Below are 20,078 nucleotides of genomic sequence, written 5' to 3'. Positions count from 1 at the left end.
AAATAAATATTAAATGCAAAGACTAACACTAATCTTTTGGATATAGGTGCGAGACTAACACTTATCAGTCGAAAGATTTGTAACAACCATAAGCTAGGTATCTTGGATGGGTGCAGGACTAATCCAAATCAGTCCAATAGTGTGCGAGGGCTAACCATAAAATCTCTTGGGTGAGTTCGAAGAAACACATTGGTGTTCAAGACCTAACCCAAATCAGTCTAATGATGTACAAGGACTAACCCTAATAGCTCTGGTGGGCGAAAACAATCAGAAAAAGTAAAGTTGTAAGCAGGACAACGCATGACGTCGAACTATTGTGACGTCATAAACGTTGATTGTTCCTTCGCACCATAGCATTTTAGCGTCGCGTGTCTCATAGGAAACGAGCCATCGGACTTTGGCGTGACAATCGGACTTTGGCGTCTGTAAAGACAGCTAGCCATTGGGGTTTGGCGCAGTCCATCGGGGTTTGGCGAGACCATCGGACTTTGGCGTCACCATGGCACTTTAGAGTCTTACAAATATCTTACAGGATATTGAAGATTTGACTTTAAAAGCTTAAGTTCTGTTTCAAGATCTTTGGACCAGACCTCGTTGCTCCTTTTTTAAATAACGATATGCATGTTGCTTACCTAATTTTAATCAGATTGACCGCACAGCAATAATTTAAGTCCGTTAATTTTTATTACAAGAATTCAAACTGATATCGATGTATTATGCTTCAAAGATAAGAAATACAAATTTAATGATAAAAAATACAAATTCAAAGAAAACATTTTGGAAAAAAAAAATGGTATATTTACCTTTATTGGGTTTCTCTCTAACTGTTAGGGTTGGTCCCCACAACTGAAACTCGTGTACACAGACTGCTTAGTTATAACTGCACATCATGTGACATCACCTTACAAATCACGTGATGTCTCCGTAAGCCCGTCAGAAAAAGACTATCCATGTTTGGTAGAATAGATTTAAATTTTCTTTATATTTCATTTAAATTCCTTACAAGTTTAGATAACGAAGTAGGTTTTTTGTCAATATATGTTTAATAGCCTTTACTATTGAATAGGCGCGAAATCAATATTTCTTTGCGTAGGTCTTTCTAAAACAATAATATATTTGCAACGTGCAGATGACCCCAATTCTCCATATTTCACAGATCTTAGTTTGGTGTCCAAGACACAGGTAATCTCTGGCTTTTAATTGAAAAAGGCATTCTGTCTATTTATCAAAGCTACAATTTGTTTTTTGAGTTTTTAGGCCAACTCTCAGAATGAGAGAAAAGTGCAAAAAAACTGTATCACCCTTGTGTTTCTGTCTCTCTGTCTGCTTGTCTGTCTGTCCGTAACAAATGCAAATGCTTGCAAATTTAGCATACGTCTTATACAGACAACCCATAAGTTAGGACCCATTTTTGTGCGACATCGATTCCCTTACCTACTACTAAATACAGGTGGGAGACTTATTTATTTCATTAGAGTGGAATATAACTGGTAAGCATTCAACACAAGTTGGTTCACAATCTTTTTTATTGCATGCTATTGTCAGCCAGGACTGTGAGTAATACATGCAGTTCGTATTAAGTAATTGATTAGCGAGACAGTAAGAAGAGTCGGTAAAACTAATAAATTGAATCTTCTCTTAATCATGTTGGGCACAACCTACCAAATGGTCCTTAATCCCCCGTTTGGTAGACAATCTACCATATCGGTGACGGATTTTACAAACCAAATGGGGAACTTTTTTATTCAATTGCAATTTTTATTAAATTAAATAAAACAAAAGCGCATTCATTTAGGTTTTGGGGAATTTAGTGAACATATTCCTCGCGTAATTAACATAAATCGATCGAATTTCTATGTGCAATTTCTCCGTAACTTCGAAAAAACAATGCCCATAGTTGTCTGCAACAGCCGAAGTTCTTGATCAATCGATCAATAAAAATCTTTGTTGTGTCTTGTTGGATAAAAATTCAATTTTATCTAGTGATTTAACATTTCATGAATTAACTTTCAATCTCTTTTTGGATCTTCATCAATGTTTATCTCCATAAAATCCTTTCAAACACGAGCTCCTCATGCTTTACCGGTATGGTGGGCACTTCCTGCTATAAAGTTAAATTTTTCCAGAGTTGAACGAAATATTTGTTGTCACTTTCTTTTAGGATGAAGTTACTGATTCCATGCGACCTTTTGGGATTTAATATGCATATTACTGGTGAATCCGAAGGACCTGTCTCCACGTCCGACAGTGGGATTCGAACGCGCGACGTAAGGATTGACTCCTTACTTCGCGACTCTAGAGCAGACGCTTTAACCACTGCGCCACGCGGGCGACAATTGACTAATTGAAAATGCTCACAAAGATGTCCCTGAATTTAAAAAAGTAACATGTTTTTACCCATAATATTTCTTCAAACTTCATCTATCATATTATATAGAGAAAATTAGTAAACCTCAAATATATTTTCAGGAATTGCGAATAAAAACACCTGCTATGCATTTTACAATTCAATTTTGATCAATTAACACATTTTAAAAATAAAAATCATAGGTATCCAGGCTTTTGAAGAAATTCAACAATTTTTATACATATAATGTACTTTAATTTCTTTTACTTACTTTGATCATTTTGCAATGCAAAGTACATATAAGGATTCCCCTGTCATTGCAAAGCTCCATAAATTACTTTTAATTTTATATAATGTTAATAAACATTGATATCTATGGTTAGATTAAATGAACATAAATTTCTTGATATATGTAATTTTAAGATGCTTTTATGGGTTAAAAATTTTGACTTTTAATTAGAGTTCTCTGAGAACTTCAAAGAACATTGAAGCATAATGAGAGGTATAGAATGAAAATTGTTGCTGGAAAATATTTAATTTTCAAGCTTCATTTTGAGACTTTTTGAATTAAATTATGAATTAAAGAGTTGTCCTTCCTGGCTGAGGATCGGAGTCCCTTAGAAAGATCATCGATTTGTTTGGTTTGCACTAATTGATTGATTGCCCGGATAATCGAAATAGAAAGCAAACGACATGATGGACAGGTGCATCATCGTTGGAAAAGGATCGATCTATAGAATTTTCTTTTAAAGTAAAAAACGGAGAAATATTGCATTTGTTTACATAAGCTACGTTTTTGTCAAATTTTTTAACGACTCTGCGCAAAAAATTGCACATAGAATTTTTAAATTTTTTCTCCCAGAACACCGATAAATATATATATTTTATTTCAAATGGTTTAAAATTATGAGCAATTTCACTCCACTCCCTGGAATTAAACACAACCAATATTGTACCCCAAATGGTCAGTAAAATTCGTTACCAATATGGTAGCTTGTCTATCAAACGGGGGATAAAGGACCATTTGGTAGGTTTTGCCCAGCCTGTTAATCTTTAATTTTTTAGTTTATCGTTAAAATGATCTAACACGTATAGGATCTAACACGTATGTACTTAGAAAATAACCTACTTTTTATAGAGGATGATCCAAAGTTCAACTTTAATCAATGCGTTTTGTTTAGTTTTTTTACCTTGTAGTCTTTATCTCCCGAAGTTTTACGTAACTATGAATTTAATCGAATACAGTATATGAATTAGGTGATAAAATATCTGGATACTATTGATTGTATGGAAATGAATTACATTCTTCAAGTCTATAAAATAAAATGTATACAAAAATGTACTATCAGTCTCTGTAGAAGAAATTGTACCTCCAAATTGATAGGGGTCTTTCTTACGCCTTAGAGAGTTGTGGTATATTTCACAACAAAAGCTCAAAAGGCTTCTCGAGGAAATGGAAGTGTAAAAACAGACATAACATTTTAATGTAAGACTTTCACCTTTGACACTTTGACCTAAAATCAATAGGGGTCTTCTTTATACTATGGGGAGTTATTTAAAATTGCAATGCAATTATTGCTTATATTCTCGTAATATTGCACAGAAACGAAATTGTAACAGACAGAAATATAGACAGACATACAGTCAGACGGAAATTAAAATCCCACATCTCAGAGATACCGGGGGAAACATAGGTGTCTGTGTTATTTCTACACAAAAATGTTAGACAATAAGCGAAAATAATCAGTGTTGTTTACTTATACTGAGTAATTTTAATCTGTTAATAGATAATCAAAATATGGTTATACGTACAATTCATGTACTGTTTTAAATTCTCTGTGTTCATATTTTGAATTGACTTATCGGGTAAACATATCTCAAAAAAGGTTCTTATGAATTAGAAAGATGCATGCATACATGTACCAACTCAAGAAAGAGTTGGATTTGGATGTTGTTTACATACAAGAGGCCCAAGGGCCTTGAATCGCTCTTCTTATAAATTATACAATCTATCCTAAGACCCAAGATGCATCAACTGACAAAGTTTGATGATTCTTAGCCAGTTAGGGCTGAAAATATTTAATTGTAACCATAAAATAAAATAAGGTCATTGTGTCCTACTTTTTGATTGAAATTTTCTGAGGACACAAAATGCATTAATTGACAAAGATTGATGATTCTAAGCCAATAAGTACTTGAAATATTCAAAATGGGTCACAGTGACCTACTTATTGGTCAGATTCTTCGAAAACCCAAGGTGCATAAACTGACAAAGTTTGACAATTCTAAGTCAATAAGTACCCTAGAATACTTAAATATAGCAATAAACGTCACAATTAGGTCACTGTGACGTATACTTTGATCATCATTCTCCTAGAACCCAAGATGCATCAAATAACAAAGTTTGATGATTTTAAACCAATAAGTACCCGAAATACCTAAATATAGCCATAAAATGACAAAAGTAGGTCACTGTGACCTTCTTTTTGACCTACTTTTTCGTCGACATTATCCGAAAACCCAAGATGTATCTACTGACAAGTTTGATGGTACTAAGCCAATCAGTACCCGAGATATTCAAATGTGGGTTACAGTGACCTACTTTTTGGTCAACATGCTTCAAAAACCAAAGATGCATCAAATGACAAAATTTGATGATTCTAAGCCAATAAGTACCTGAGATACTAAAATATAGCCATAAAATGTCAAAAGTAGGTCAAACCTGTTCTTTGGTCGTTAATCTCCGAAAACTTAAGATGCATCAACTGACAAATTTTAATGATTCTTAGCCAATTAGTACCCTAGATCATAAATCTAGCCATAAAATGTCAAAAGTAGGTCACAGTGACCTACTTTTTGGTCGACATTTTCTGAAGACCAAAGATGCATTAACTGACAAAATTTGATGATCATAGGTCTAATAGTATTCAAAATATGCCTTTTAAACAATTTGAAAACAAATGCCTGCAAAGTTCAAAAAGTAGGTCACAGTGACCTACTTTTTGATAAATATGTTTTACGGCCTCAGCTTACAAGATTTGGTGATTCTAAACCTCTCGGTGTCTGAAATAATGGGATTAAATGTTTTAGGAAAGATCAGCCATAAAATTCAACAAGAGGCCCAGGGGCCACACTAATACCTGAGCACATTTTTCTTCAAGGCATTTCATTTGAACAAACTAAAATCTACATATACTGAGGATGATTCCATATCAATACCCCGGGTACTTGAAAAGAAGATTTTAAAAGGTTTCCCTATATATCCCTATGTAAAACTTGGGTCGGCCATTTTGGCCCCACCCTATCCCCAGGGCCGGGAGTCATGATTTGAAAAAACTTGAATCTACACTACCTGAGGATGATTCCACATGAGTTTCATCTTTCCTGGCCCAGTGGTAATTGAGAAGGATTTTTAAAGATATTTCCTATATATTCCTATGTAAAACTTGGGTCTGCCATTTTGGCCCCATAAAAAATTATGATTTGAACAAACTTGAATCTACATATCTGAGGATGATTCCACATGAGTTTCATCTTTCCTGGCCCAGTGGTTCTGGAGAAGAAGATTTTTAAAAAATTTTCCTATATATTCCTATGTAAAACTTGGGTCGACCATTTTGGCCCCACCCTTGCCCCGGGGGTCATGATTTGAACAAACTTGAATCTGAACTACCTGAGGATGCTTCCACATGAGTTTCATTTTTCCTGGCCCAGCGGTTCTGGAGAAGAAGATTTTTTAAAAATGCCATTAATTTTTAACAAATTCATGATTATCACCCCTTGGAAAAGGGCGTGGCCCTTTTTGAACAAACTTAAATCCCCTTCACCCAAGGATACTTTGTGCCAAGTTTGGTTGAAATTGGCCCAGTGGTTCTTGAGAAGAAGATGAAAATGTGAAAAGTTTACAACAACGACTACGACGACGACAACAACAGCAACGACAGACAACGGACACATATTGATCCGAAATGCTCACTTGAGCCTTCGGCTCAGGTGAGCTAAAAAGTATGTCACGATGACCTACTTTTAAGTTGGTGTTGTTTGTGGACCCAAGATGCACCAACTGACAAAGTTTGATGACCATAGGCCTTCAAGTGTCCAAAATATGCCTCCAAATCAATTTGAAAACACAAGCCCATAAAATCTAAAAAGTAGGTCACCGTGACCTACTTTTGTATTAACACGATGTCAAGTCCTGAGATGCATAACTTACAAGATTTTATGATCCTAGTCTTTATAGTAAGCAAAATATCAACATTTTTAATAAGTGTAAATTTTGGTCAACTTTGAAGTGACCTTGAGACCACGCCCTTTGCCCAAGGGTAATGCCTTCAACAATTTTCACTCTTCAACATATCCTGACCCTTGTATGTAAGATTGGTGAAAATCTGCCTGGTGGTTCTGGAGAAGAAGATTTTTTAGCAACCATTACTTTTGGTTTTATTTTCATGATTATCTCCCCTTGTTTTAGGGTTCAACCCCTAATTTTAGTATAATTTTAGTGTTTTGGTAGCCCTTGGGTCAAGGATACAAGGATGTGACAATAATTGGCCAAGGGGTTCTTGAGTTATGGCCCATATTCTAAAAAGTTAACACATACCGCACGACGCACACCGCACAAATAGCCATAGCATTAGCTCTTTGAGCCTTTGGCTCAAAAGAGCTAATAAAGAGGGGTCTTTTCTTCGGAGTAACAAAATCTGAGGGTTTTTTTTCATAAACGGCACCTTGATTGGCATTTCACATAAAACTGGCAAGTTACCACTTGTGTTTTAGGTCTTCTTTGAACTTAGCTATGTTTTAAAGTCAAAAGTCTTTGGAATATTTAAATCAACTCTGATTATAAGATTCTTCCGTAGATGATACTGAGCAGAACGCACTCAGTCATTATTCAAGTGTGTAGCAAAGGAAACTGGAAAAGATTTATATAATTTATAAAGTTTTATTTATTACAAAATATACATAGGATATCTATAGATAAACGAGGAAAAATTAACATCATTACATTTCTTATTTTACCAAATAAATGATTTTCATCAATCAATTTAATTAAACATATCTAGTACAAACTTATGTTGTTTTGAAAACTATAATTATTTTGTATTTTATCCATGCTTTAAATGGCATAGAATGACTTTTGCCCGATGTCAAAGTTATGTCTTAAAAAATACATATGTACAAAAATTCGAAGAAAAAATATAAACAAAACAATGTTATTTCAAACATACAAAATCTATAAGGCATACTTAGCAATGGTATTTCTTTCAAAGAGAAGCAAATACAAAGAGTTATATACTAAAATGCATACAGTTTACTTATACTAGTAATTTTTTCACTGCATTTTTTTTTTGGAAACATATTTATATTTTCGCGCATATTTCCTACATGTAAATCCTTGAAATTCAATAAAAAAGGTTTAAACTATAGTCTAAAACATCAAAATTATTAAATCTGTACAAACAATCAAACAATTTCATGTACAGAACTTAGTACACGTCCTGGATAAAACAAAAAATAATAACAACTTTCAACACAGATTCATTCCATACACATATTTGGATTTACATTGATTTTTTTGTCCAATATTATATAAAAAATTAAACAGGAAAACATTTATATACATGTACAATTTCACCTAAATACCTGAAATTTTTCTAGATAATATACATCATATACTTCATATAAAACTAACAAAAGAGGGGTCCATCAATATGTTAAAAGAAAAGCACTACATTTTTGCATGCTTACACACGAATCTCATTAAGTATTTGGAATCTTTCTTCGCACAAGTTCCAGAATTTTTCCTGCGAGTTCAACAGCTTGTTCAGCCTGGTTTTGAGTGTAAATGTCAGAGGGAGTGGCCATTCCGTGTCCTCCTGGTACAGCATCTGGATACCGCATCTGGAAATAATTCCCGGTTATTCCCTCCAATTGACAGGCAAGTCCAGATACCTCAGTATCATCAATTCCATAGGAGATTGCAACTAAACTGTGAATGCGCTCTACCTTATCAGCATCAATTTGAAATAACAATGCTTTGAGCGCCTTTTCTGCTGACTACAAAAATGGAAATAAATAAATTTTAGTGCAATTTATAGCCGATAGATAGATTAGATCAAATACATTGTTTACGCAATGTTTATTAATTGCAATGATTAATTGATTTTATGTTGTTTTACGTCCCTCTCGAAAATTTTTCACTCATATGGAGACGCCATCACTTGCCGGTGGAGAGCTACAAATTTTGCCCTATATTCAGCTTTAGTGTAGATTCTAAATTGTGTTCAAATCATGACCCCCGCGGAATCAAACTTTTACGTAGAAATATATAGGAAAAATCTTTGAAGACTCAGGGCCATTGAGCAGTGAGGGATCTTTCTCGTGCCAGCACCTACTACGACACGTGACCTCGGTTTATACGGTTTCATCTGAAGGACCGGTCTCCACGTCCCACAGTGAGATTCGAACCCACGACGTAAGGATTGACGCCTTACTTCGCAACACTTGAGCAGACGCTCTAACCACTGCGCCATGCGGGCGATTCAATTTTAATGAAAAAATGTTCACGTTAAATATCTTACATATACATTTGTAAGCTTATGAAGCATTAAACAAAATTAAGTTAAACAAAAATACATTAACAAAAACAAAATAATGTTGTAAATTAAAAGTTGTACCTGATGGCATTTGTAACATGCCCAGTTGTATGCACCATGCTGCATCTTATCAGTAGAGGAAGCTCGAAGATCAGATTCTGCTTGTCGAAACCACCTCCTTGCCTGTCCCGGTTGAGAACCTCTGGAGTAAAATTGTCTAAAGAAATCACTAGATCCTCCATGAGACTGATAACTGCGCTGGCTTCGTGCATAAGAGGATCCACGATTGTAACAATTTCTTGCAAACGCAGATGTTGGGGTCTGTGAAGAGCTATTGAAACTTTCAAAAACGTCAATGTCTTCTACGGACTGTCCTTCTTCCAGTCTTTTCTTTATGAAATAAATAAAAACTGTTAATTCGTTGAAATACTCCTTGTTTTCTTGATGTTTGTCAGGATGATATTGTAGCACAAGTCGTTTTACAGTTCTTTTAAATTCTTCATCTGACCTCTTATATGCATTTCTAAGAACGTCTCTGATGTAACTCTTGACTTTGTCATTATTCCATTTAAACACTACGGCGCCATCTACAACATCAATGCTCTTTTCGGCACTATCGTTTCTTATAAATTTATATACTTTGGATGCAACCGCTTCAATAGGATCTTCGTTCCCAACATCTATCAGATAACGTATGCTCCATTCATCAGCATTTGGACAACAATCCGAACGATCTGACATAGTTTTCAAAATCCTTGCCAAAATATATACTGGTTCTGTGTCACAAGCGTCATCTTCATCGATAATTGGATCAAACAGTTCGTATGCCACGAATTCCCCTGGTGCAACGTACGTACACGAGTTATCTAAAAGATGGTGAAGAGATATCGGTATTTCTGAGCCAAGTTCTGGCATAAATGTGCGAAATTTTGACAATGTTCCTTCCTCTATCTTTCTTATTTCTAGAATATCCAATTCGTTTTCAATTGCACTAGGATTTTGTATGCATTTCAATACACCTGGTAGATGTATTTGATTATCTTTTAGAGGTTTACCAAGGAATGCATTTATGCTTATTGAAACTTCTGTAGCAATACTGTTTACCCACAACATCAAATCTGTACCCTTGACAACTTTAAAATATATGACTAATTTTGAAACGCCATTTTCGTCACATTCTTCTATTGAAAACAGTAACCTGTTTTTTGAAGTATTTGGCAATGGTTTGTTTTCATACGTCATTACTGTTGTCAATTTTTCAACACAAATGATAAGGACTGATTGGAGTTTTTTCAAATTATCTATTTCATTTTCTCCACAGCTCTTGTTATTATTGTACAGTTCATGCCTAACAAGTCTAAACATGCCAGCAAAAAAGTCAGGACTGTGCAAGAATCTCTGCAGTTTTGTTCCATAATCAGAAGGGGTTATCAATGCTTTACAATCTGATTCTAATTTTTCAATCACAACCTTTGTAAGCAAATGTGGCCTATGTTTCTCTGGTAGTAAAGTTATCTCGAAAACAGGATCCAACACTTCTATATTCAACTCCTTGAACCCCACAAAGAAATCCATATCTGGCATGTTGTCACCAATTCTATCCTCTAAAAGTTTGTGGTCTACGAATACCAAAGAATTACTGCGAATCAAAGTCCCTCTTTTACTGGGTAGATACAAAGTTGGAACCTTCAAATCAACAATTTTCTCTGTTCTGAGTTTCATAAACAGCATTTGTACGGCTCTTTCTGTGCTGAATCTTTCATTAGGTTCCAACACATTACCTTTTGATTTCTTCCATACTTCATACAAGACTTTGGCTAAATGACTGCATTCTAGAGATTTTGCTGCCCCATGCATCTCAAACATTGAATGAAATTGTCCAAAATACAAAGGGGCTTTACACAAGTATGGGGGTATTTCTTCAGATTTGTTGATATCCAACACAACATGTTCAGGTAATGCAAGCATTTTTCTGTCTTTTATGAAAATAAATGGCAATGTTTTCAAATTCTTCTTTGACTTTTCGTTTCCATTACTCTGCAAATATGTGTATATTTTATTCATCATAGTAGTAACGGCCCTCTCAGCTCCATCTTTTTCAGCAAAAAATTCTTCCATTTTATCTTTGAGAGAAGTGAACACAATTTTCATATGATCAAGAACAATATCCATAGACGGTGTTTCACATAGACCCAACTTTCTTGTTGCTATAACCATGTCCGACTTGGTCATCATATTACTCAGATCCTCGGCAATTACATCCATCACCGACCATACTAGAAGTTCATTTTCATTTGTTGTTGAATCACAGAAAGAAACTAGTCTTTTTCCATTTTCAAACTGATGTGCCACTGACAAGTATATTTTTTGCACGCAATGAGGAATAAGAAACTTGATGGTCTGTATCTCTCTGATCAAATAATGACTTTTTAAAAGCTCATTTTCCTCCGAAAAAAGTATCCTCACCATGAGTTTTGAGTTATCCGATACCTTTATTGAGATTCCAGAATTGGATAACTTCTGCAATCGATGTGCAAAGTCCACAAAAATTTTCGGTGTAATCTCATTCTTCATTCCACAATGGACAAGAAAGGATTCCCATTCTTCATCATCAAATGGAGGAAGGGGCAATTCGGATGCATTACAAAGTTCGTTTTCAATTCTGAAAATATCCTTGTGTGGATTAAAAAATTCACATGCACGCGCCAAAGTGCCTGATTCAGTAGGGAGAAAAGCGATTTCTTGTAGTAAATATTCCAACATTTTCAACTGCTGTTTCTCTTTTTTACTTGGATAATAACCAAGTTCTGGTAAAACAATATCCTTGAGAAATTTCAAGTGATGCATAATGGCTGTTGATGGCAAGATTTTGAAATTAGGCAATAAATGATAAATGTAAATTTCCGTCCTCGACAATACTTTGCAACCTAAATACGTCAAGAAATCTTCGGAAAGATTACTCGATCTGATAAACAGAATGTTCCTTTCTGCACCAAACTGAATCATTCCATCATCGGGAATGCCATCAGGCAACACTAGAATGTTGTCTGTTGACAATGTAATATAATTTTTGTCCAGACCAGAATAGAAGGGCAGACATCTAAGTTTGTTTTGACAGTCTTTTCCTTTTTTTAAAGTTCCAATACGCTTGGCAAAAAAATCTAACATTACTGTGCAAGCTTCACTTTCCAACTTCAAATATTTTCTGTTGTTAAACAGACAATCAAGAGTATCCAGAACGCTATCCACTGTTGCTACTAAAGATTTTACTAGTTCAATCACAGGCCGTTCTGCAATAAAGTATCCATGTTTTTTCGATGGCAAGCAGTCCTCGTCAATGACTGGAACATTCAATAACAGCATTGATCCTTGTTCTGGTCCATCAACCTCAGGCATTATTTTCAGAACATGTTTTCCATCTTTAAAAGGATATAGTAAGTGTTCATTATTTCGAAAAACAGGGAGAAGACTGAACTCTCCTAAATGTTTCATGATCCTACCATGCAGTATCACAATTGGAACATCTACATCATTTTGTAGTTTCTCGTTCTCATTGGAAGATGTTTGGTTTTCTAACTTTTTTTTAAAGAGTTGTTCCTTTTCAAGAGAAGCAAGGTTTTCTGCGAGAAAACACCAAAATTTTTTCATCCAGTGTGAATTTAGGATGTTATCTGAATGTTGATTCCAGGACTCCGGTAAACCCCTACAAAATCGCAAGGGAATACTGCGTGAAACACAACTAGCAAAGTCTTCAATTTGCAAATTCCTTACAAAAGGATGAAAAACTTTGTTTTTCAATAAGGAAAATTCTGCCAAATGAACAATTTTGTTCGCAAATGCAGGCAGCAATTCTGGAAATGATGTAATAAAAACAGTGTCTGTATCATTGAACTCATGTATTTGGTGATCTGCTGTTAGAAGAAGAGGAACATGTTCGAATTCAGCAGAGCTCAATTTACTCTCTTTTAAACAGTAATCAAGTAGATACACAACTCCTTCGATGCAACGGAATCTGGTCTCAGAAACATGTATATTTACTTTTTCAATTTTACACTTGTCTATATCACTAGAATCATACGATTTCAAAAACTGTAACACAGAACCTGGGGACACTTTTTGGACCTTGGCACCAACACATTCCATGCTGTCAAATATCCATAATGGTGATTCTATAAGCTTCATCCCAATGTCTTTCAAAACACCTGCTAAAAACTCTGACTGTTTAGAGGCCCAGCTCATGATCTCATTATACTTAAGACCATAAAATATATCGTAATTTTGTCTTTTAAAATCGCTTCTCACCTGGAATTTTATTTCATCAAAGTAAGCAGGAAAAGAACCTGACGCTATAGCCACCCATCTGATTTCCAACGGCTCCTCTTGTATAACCGGTTTATTTGATTTACTTTTTTCCTGTTTGGTATTCATCTCGTTCTCATTCTCATTTCCATCTGCTATTTCCATCTTCTGGTAGTCTCTACGAACAATTGGAAATAAAGAACGGTCGGTTTCTGTAATCTGGTTATATAAAGCTTTTGCTGTAAACTCCCATACCTTGCCTTTTAGAGTTCTCATATAAGGAAATGCTCGATGATATTTGTAAAGTTGTGACCACGGTTTTCTTGAAATTATTTCTGGAAACAATGCAGTTTTTAGATGTTGGAGAGTTGACAGGTAAGTTGGTACAATGACGTTCTCAATCAAGCATTTATTCCACTCTAGTTTGAGATCAGATGATGCCTCATCTGGCCACCAAATATTGCGACGTGCCTCATGATCCAAAGCAAAATGCCCATTGATGTGAACTGGCAAACCTGTAATGAGCGGAAGTGGCAAAAAGCAATATGCTTTAAAATGATTTAAAATCAATGGAGTGATTTTTGTTCCATCTTGATTCTTGTGAAGCGTTTTATTCTTTAGGTTAAATGCAACACCAGAACTTGGTAATAAGGCAAGCCTTTTTTCTCTGTATGCTTTTCTTACACTGTCTGGAATTCTCTTTTCATTCTCAAAACCAAATCCAGCAACAATCAGCCATTCTTGTGTGTATTTGTTGTCAATATCGACTTTTAAACGATACATTATTTCTTTTCTATCTACATCGCATACATATGTTGCATTTTTCTCCATTTGTTTTCGAGTTTCATTTGTGATTTTGTGCAACTCTACTTTCGTCTTTGATTCATCTGTAGCTTCTGCCTTGACAATAAATTCTCGTCTGAGAGTGCCATCTTTTTCCACTGAAGAAACTGAAATTGTCCTAACATGGTTGAGGAATAAAAGACATTCAGCCATTTCTTTTTCAAGATCTCTCAAGAGTGTCTCTAAACCTTCACAAGTAATTTTCCTGTGAGACAGGGATGAGGCATCATTACAGCGTAGTGGAAATCGGAATAAAGTACCTCGTTGTGACTTCCAAATGCTACTATTTTCCAAGTAACCAGGCATAATATCTGTAAATTTTAAACCCACAGTTGTAGATGCATTCTTGAATTTTCGGCCTGGTTTTGTTTGAGATGCATGTGGTATATATCTCAGATGGGGATCTAAAACGCATAGGGTGTCTAAGCCAGTTTTAAAATCTCTTGTAATAAATGAAGGAACATCAGTAAGGTGGTAAACGACATTGAAGCCTACACCATATTGTCCTGTGGATGTTGGATCGTCTGACTTGCTTCCAATTCCTAAGTTCTGAATTCCTTTCAAATCATTCTCGGTAAAAACACTATCATTATAAACACATAATGCCGGTCCTTGCAATTCCTTCCAACTGTCGCTAAAAATGTGCTCAGTACCATGTGATCTAAAATCTTTGATGAAATGGAGCTCTGACGCACCAGCATCGTCAGCATTTTGAAGAAGTTCCTTCAATATACAAGCCTGTGGATATCCGTCCAAAATCCGTTTTATTCGAGTTGTAAGTTCTTCGTGTTGCCCGAATTCGTCACCAAGCTCTTCAGAATCCATTAAGATGCTGTGGTCTCTTTTGGATTTGATTCCTATCACCTTTGCTAATTTAAGTGGTAAATTAATATTTAAAAATCTCATTGATGAGGTTCTTGTAATCCAGTCAAAATCATCAATGCACAAATCATTTACATGACAAAAGAAACCATTTGAATCTGGAAGGTACAGATTTTCTTTTGGAATGCAATCACAATTTTCCAATAGCATTGCAATTCTGCAAACTAAGCCCAAATCCTCTTTAGACATTCTTCTTTCACCATAGTGTTCCTTCATTGTGAATAAAACGTGAATAATATCCTCAGAATCAAATGATTCCCGAACACCAAAGAGTTCCATCAAAGAAAAAAAGCGATCGGCATCCTTTGGTCTTAAACCATAAAAGTGAGGACAGCAATCATGCTTCAAAGAAAAGATGACTTGTTTTGGAAATGCGAATTTCTTTTCAGTAATGATACAACAAAGATCTGAAAAATTCGTCTGAATGAAATCTTTTACGCCTGTTTCCGATATTCGTTGTGCAAAAACCCTATATATTTCATAGCAAATTTCTTCAATATCTTTGTTTTGCGCTCCTTCTGGAACCTTTGTTATTTCAGTAAGTTGATGTTTTAGGGTTTCCAATTCTACATCTTTTTCCTTTCTCACACCAAGTGATTGTAGTGCCCTTTCATAATAATAATACATTTCATATCTACCTATCACAGCTTGTGAAGATCCAACCAGTTTTTGTACCGAAGGAAAATACAAATTGCATGGTTTTTCAAACCAATCAATATTATCTGCATCTTCCACGTGCATTTTACATTTCATTACATGTTGCTGCTTCCCAGTATCACTGTACCATTTTACAGGCCAGTGAACTGGTTTTTTCCCCACTGGTAGAAAAGCAATGACAGATATTTCGTCTAAATTTTCCTTGGTAAAGGTTTCAAATTTCCTATTTATATAGCTTACAATTTCTTTAGATCGGAGCAATGCACACAGTGTACAAAGTTTCGACAAGTTAATAATGTCTAATATTTGTGAATGCAAAAGTTCAAATGGTATATCATATTTCATCATTCCAAGTCCAACAAGAACTTCCAGGTCATCGTCTTTACAAAATTTTTTGTCAGGAAATCGTTCATCATCTGTTTTGAATAATCCAGATACATCACAGTGGGGATGCACTAAGCTCTTAGGCGATTTTTTGGTACCACTTGGACAAGTTGCAATACATTTACTTTCTTTCAATGCTGTAAGAATGACATTATTTCTTGATCTTATTGCGCCCAGAACAACACGGTCATATTTTTCCCCATGGAAAAGAGATACATTTGGCAAGAAGTTTTCAGTTATAAACTTCTCATAAGTAATTACGTGCTTAGAAAAGATTTCACCAAGACAGAGTTCCAATTCTTTATACACGTTATTAGGTATCTCCGTTATGACTCTACTATCTGAGTGGGTTTCCTTCAAAATGTCGATAGCAATTTGATGTAATTCTTTGTCTGCTTTTATATTTGTGTGCAAAAAAACACAATCCTGAAATTTTTTGAATCCAAGATGAGTTTTGAACAAGGGTAATTCACGCTCCACAATGCATCTGTAAAATTCATCCTGAAATGTCTCCCAGAAATACTCCTTACTTTCTTTTGGCCATATTTCATAAAATACATCATCTTCTGTTGTGGTATTTTTCAAAACAATAAGGAGCTCTAGAAGTGCCTCCAACGTTGCATCTGATATCAGAGAGTTATTCCATATTGTTTGTTTTGTATTTTCTTTGTCATCTTCTGTTCTCACCAGTAACCGCTGACGATCAGACGATACAGCAAATGTTCCATTGACATGAAAGGCTAATGAAGTATTGATTGGTAATGGCAAAAAACAAAACATATGGCTTGTATCATAGAATCCATACCTATGAAAATTAGATAAACTTGTACAAAGAAGGCGAGGCAAAAAATTTCCATTCACTATATCCCCTGGAATTGCAACGCTAGATAATGGAAGTGCTCCGTCACTACTTTTCTCTCTGAAGAGTTTTAAAGACTGTTTTCTTCCAAGTGCCCATGAAATTAACCAGTTGGTTTCTTCTTTGGATGCTAAATTTTCAACCCAAGTGTGACCCCAAGAAGAAATTGTTATTTTTGTTCTACATACTAATGCAAAGTGTACGGACTTGTCAAATTTACTACACTGCCTTGAAGCTGCACTTAAAATGTTTTCATTGCTAAGCATTACTGAATTTCCAAAGTTTTCATCCTTTTCGATAGTAAGTATCAGCTCCATATCTTTATCCGGATTTGTACTTCTTTCTCCGACATGAAAGAGTTTAATTTTTTTAACATTCTGAGTGAAGAGGAGCATGTTTCCGCTTGATTTGCAAAACATTTTCATAAGTTTTTCCATTTCCTCTCGAGAGTATTCTTTGGAACTGATTTGACTAGTAAGAGCTTGGTGTTTTGTACGCAAAGGGAATCTAAATATCGTTCCACTATATCCTTTCTTTTCAGAAAACTCTGACGATTTAAATCCAAATACATTTTGAAAAGGCTTAAATTGGTTTTCAAGCTTACGAAGCATGGTTTGATTCAAAAGATTAAGCTTTATCCCTGGACTTCTCTCATGTATAATGGCCTCTCCTAAATATTTTCCATGTGGATCTAAATATACCAAATGATTTCCGCTTGCAAAACTTGGGACATCGGTTAAGTTGTAAACTGCATTAAAACCTAGGCCGAATTTCCCTATCTTTGTAGAGTCCTCTTTCTTTGTTGCTCCGCTAAGTTTTTGAATATTTTGAAAATCACTTGGAGAGAAAACAGCATTGTTGAAAGCCCATAACGCTGGTCCTTGACATCCTTCCATTTTAGGGTCTATGAGGCAACTTCTTGCATCCTTGTTTTTTCTTTCATCATAGAGAAAATACACTTCAGATGCCCCAGCGTCATCCGCATTTTGAATCAGCTCCTTTGGAACAGACAATCCATCTGTGTATCCTTCTTCTAAAAGTCGATTCAAACGCTGGGTTAATGGTTCTGATTGTCCAAATTCTGAGTAGACGTCTTCTGCATCTGACAATGTATATTGTTTTAATGATTTAACACCAAGTTTCTTTGCTATCTCTTTGTCAATCATTGAATGAACAAGACAAATGTTATCGTCTTCTGTGAACGTTCTGCTGAACCAATCTGAATCAGAGTATGCACATTCGTGCGCAAACCGAAAGGTTAGGATAGGTGAATCTTGGCTATGAATTGGTACCAGGATATCCTCCTTAATTTCAGATAATTCCTCTTCTGTAGATTCTGATAGCCTCTTCAAAATTGTCTCAACTTGCTCTATGTCCTGGCGGTCATCAATCGTGACTTCTGCATTCAATTGTTTTTCTTTAATTTTTTCAAGTGTTTCAACGAGCAGATGACAAGATTGTTTTTTATTACAACCTAGTCCAGCAAAAAATTCTTTCAAGCTGCTGTACTCCTTTGGTAATGAAGTGTAATATGGGGCTAAATCTACATCTGCTCTGCTTCGTTCAATGTAAATATCTGCAGCCTTTATAAATCCAAAGTCTGTGAGAACGCATTTTTGAGGAACTGATGAGGCAAAACGTATCCAATTTTCATTAGCTAAATACTGATATACTTCTCTCATTATGTAATTGTATCCCGCGTGCTCATCTTCCCTATAACATTTTGTAGCCAGGCAAAAATGTTCTATGACTGCATTCAACAGAGGTGCCTTATTGGTATCGACAAGTTCCTCCCATTCTTGAGTTGATGTGGGCAGAACTGATCCAGTTATGTATTCAAACTTTGAACTGTAAATCATATCCAAAGAAACTAACTTTTCTTGACTCGAATACCATTCCATTGATGGGGGGTATTTTTCTCCCCTGTCCTGCTTAAATGGCACAATTTTGAACTTGTGAATTGAATTGCAAACTGAATGGAAAAGATTTTGGTCTTGTCGAAAAGTAAACAATAGGGCATTTGACTTTTTCAGTTTGATGACTGGTTCAACATTCACTGAATCAATCAGCTTACATGTTTGCACAACATCATTCCTGAATGCTGAACTGTTTCTATTCTGAAACTGCAAATGCTTCAGCAAGTCCATTTTTTCTGAATCCTCATCTGGAAATTTATGTTCTGTAAGAAAAAGCTGTCGAAGCGTCTGATCATTTCGATCATAAAGTTCATTTGCTGAGTAATGTTTCCCCATTCCATTTCTGATAAATTTGACCGAATTCAAATCGGTTTGAATCTTCCACCAGTTTCTAAGCATTGACTGCCTTTTCAAAACATAAAAACAAAACCTTCGTTTATTTTCTTCACTGAGTGAAATGCGACCTTTTGTAATTTTTTCAAGCGATTCCTGTACACACACTGTGAGATCTACTTTTTCTGATGAAAGTTCAGAGAGAAGTTGCTCTTCTTTTCTTGTGGATGAAATAACCATTACTTTTGGAAACTGAATTGGAAAGTCGTTATCTCCAACGTACACATCACGACACTCCTTCAAGGATTTGTAACCAATTTGACTTGATTTCTGGACACTTGAAAAACATTTGAATAACTTCAGATGCTCTAAATCCGAGATCAATGATTTTGGGAGAGCAACAGGCAAGAATTCTTTGAACCACTCCCTCTCAGCATCAGAACAGGTGTTGTTAAAGGGACTTATACCGTTCTGTATACAACGTTGTAAAAGCTTTCTCTTCCCATCATTTGTACTTTCTTCAACAATTCCCCATCCTGGTGCAAGTAATGGATGATCATGGAAATTCATATCAATTATCCAAATTTTGAATTTTCTCAAGACTTCAACTTGCAAGGCATTTGTGGCAATTTCGCTGATAAATGCATCAGATACTTTTTTGAGTACCCCTGACTCTTTGGTTTTAATAATATTAAGATCACGAACAAGATCCAAAGATGAAGAACAATGGTGTTTTAAATATGACCAAACTTTCTTTAACCAACGTTCTCCAAATATAGCATCGCTATCTTTCAAAAACCCCGGATCTCTGATTCTTTCTGTCTGCTGCTGGATGATCTCATTCAAAAATCGTAAACAGGAATCGACATTCAAGTTGTGGAATGAATATTGTCCTGCAAAATAAAGAAAATATATATTATTTAAACAGTAATTTCGTGATTTCAACATTTCTTCGTTCTTAA

General features: G+C 35.3%; 1 protein-coding gene across 2 annotated transcripts in view; it reads right to left on the bottom strand.

The window, feature by feature from the left end:
* Nucleotides 1-7,347: 7,347 nt before the first annotated feature.
* The window catches only part of LOC134248047 (sacsin-like), a 90,439-nt gene continuing 77,708 nt past the window's right edge, over nt 7,348-20,078 (bottom strand). For both annotated transcript variants that reach the window (XM_062730468.1, XM_062730467.1), the window contains exons 7-8: nt 9,025-20,009; nt 7,348-8,404 (exon numbers count right to left, since the gene is read on the bottom strand). In XM_062730468.1, coding sequence (XP_062586452.1) covers nt 8,108-8,404; nt 9,025-20,009 — 11,282 coding nt within the window. In that variant the 3' untranslated portion in view covers nt 7,348-8,107. The remainder of the gene's footprint in view (nt 8,405-9,024; nt 20,010-20,078) is intronic.

This window comes from Saccostrea cucullata, unplaced genomic scaffold, assembly GCF_032062105.1.
Source record: "Saccostrea cucullata isolate Sc308-1 unplaced genomic scaffold, CSIRO_AGI_Scuc_v1 ctg502, whole genome shotgun sequence".
Lineage (NCBI taxonomy): Eukaryota > Metazoa > Mollusca > Bivalvia > Ostreida > Ostreidae > Saccostrea > Saccostrea cuccullata.
This window is presented reverse-complemented; position numbering and strand designations above follow the sequence as displayed.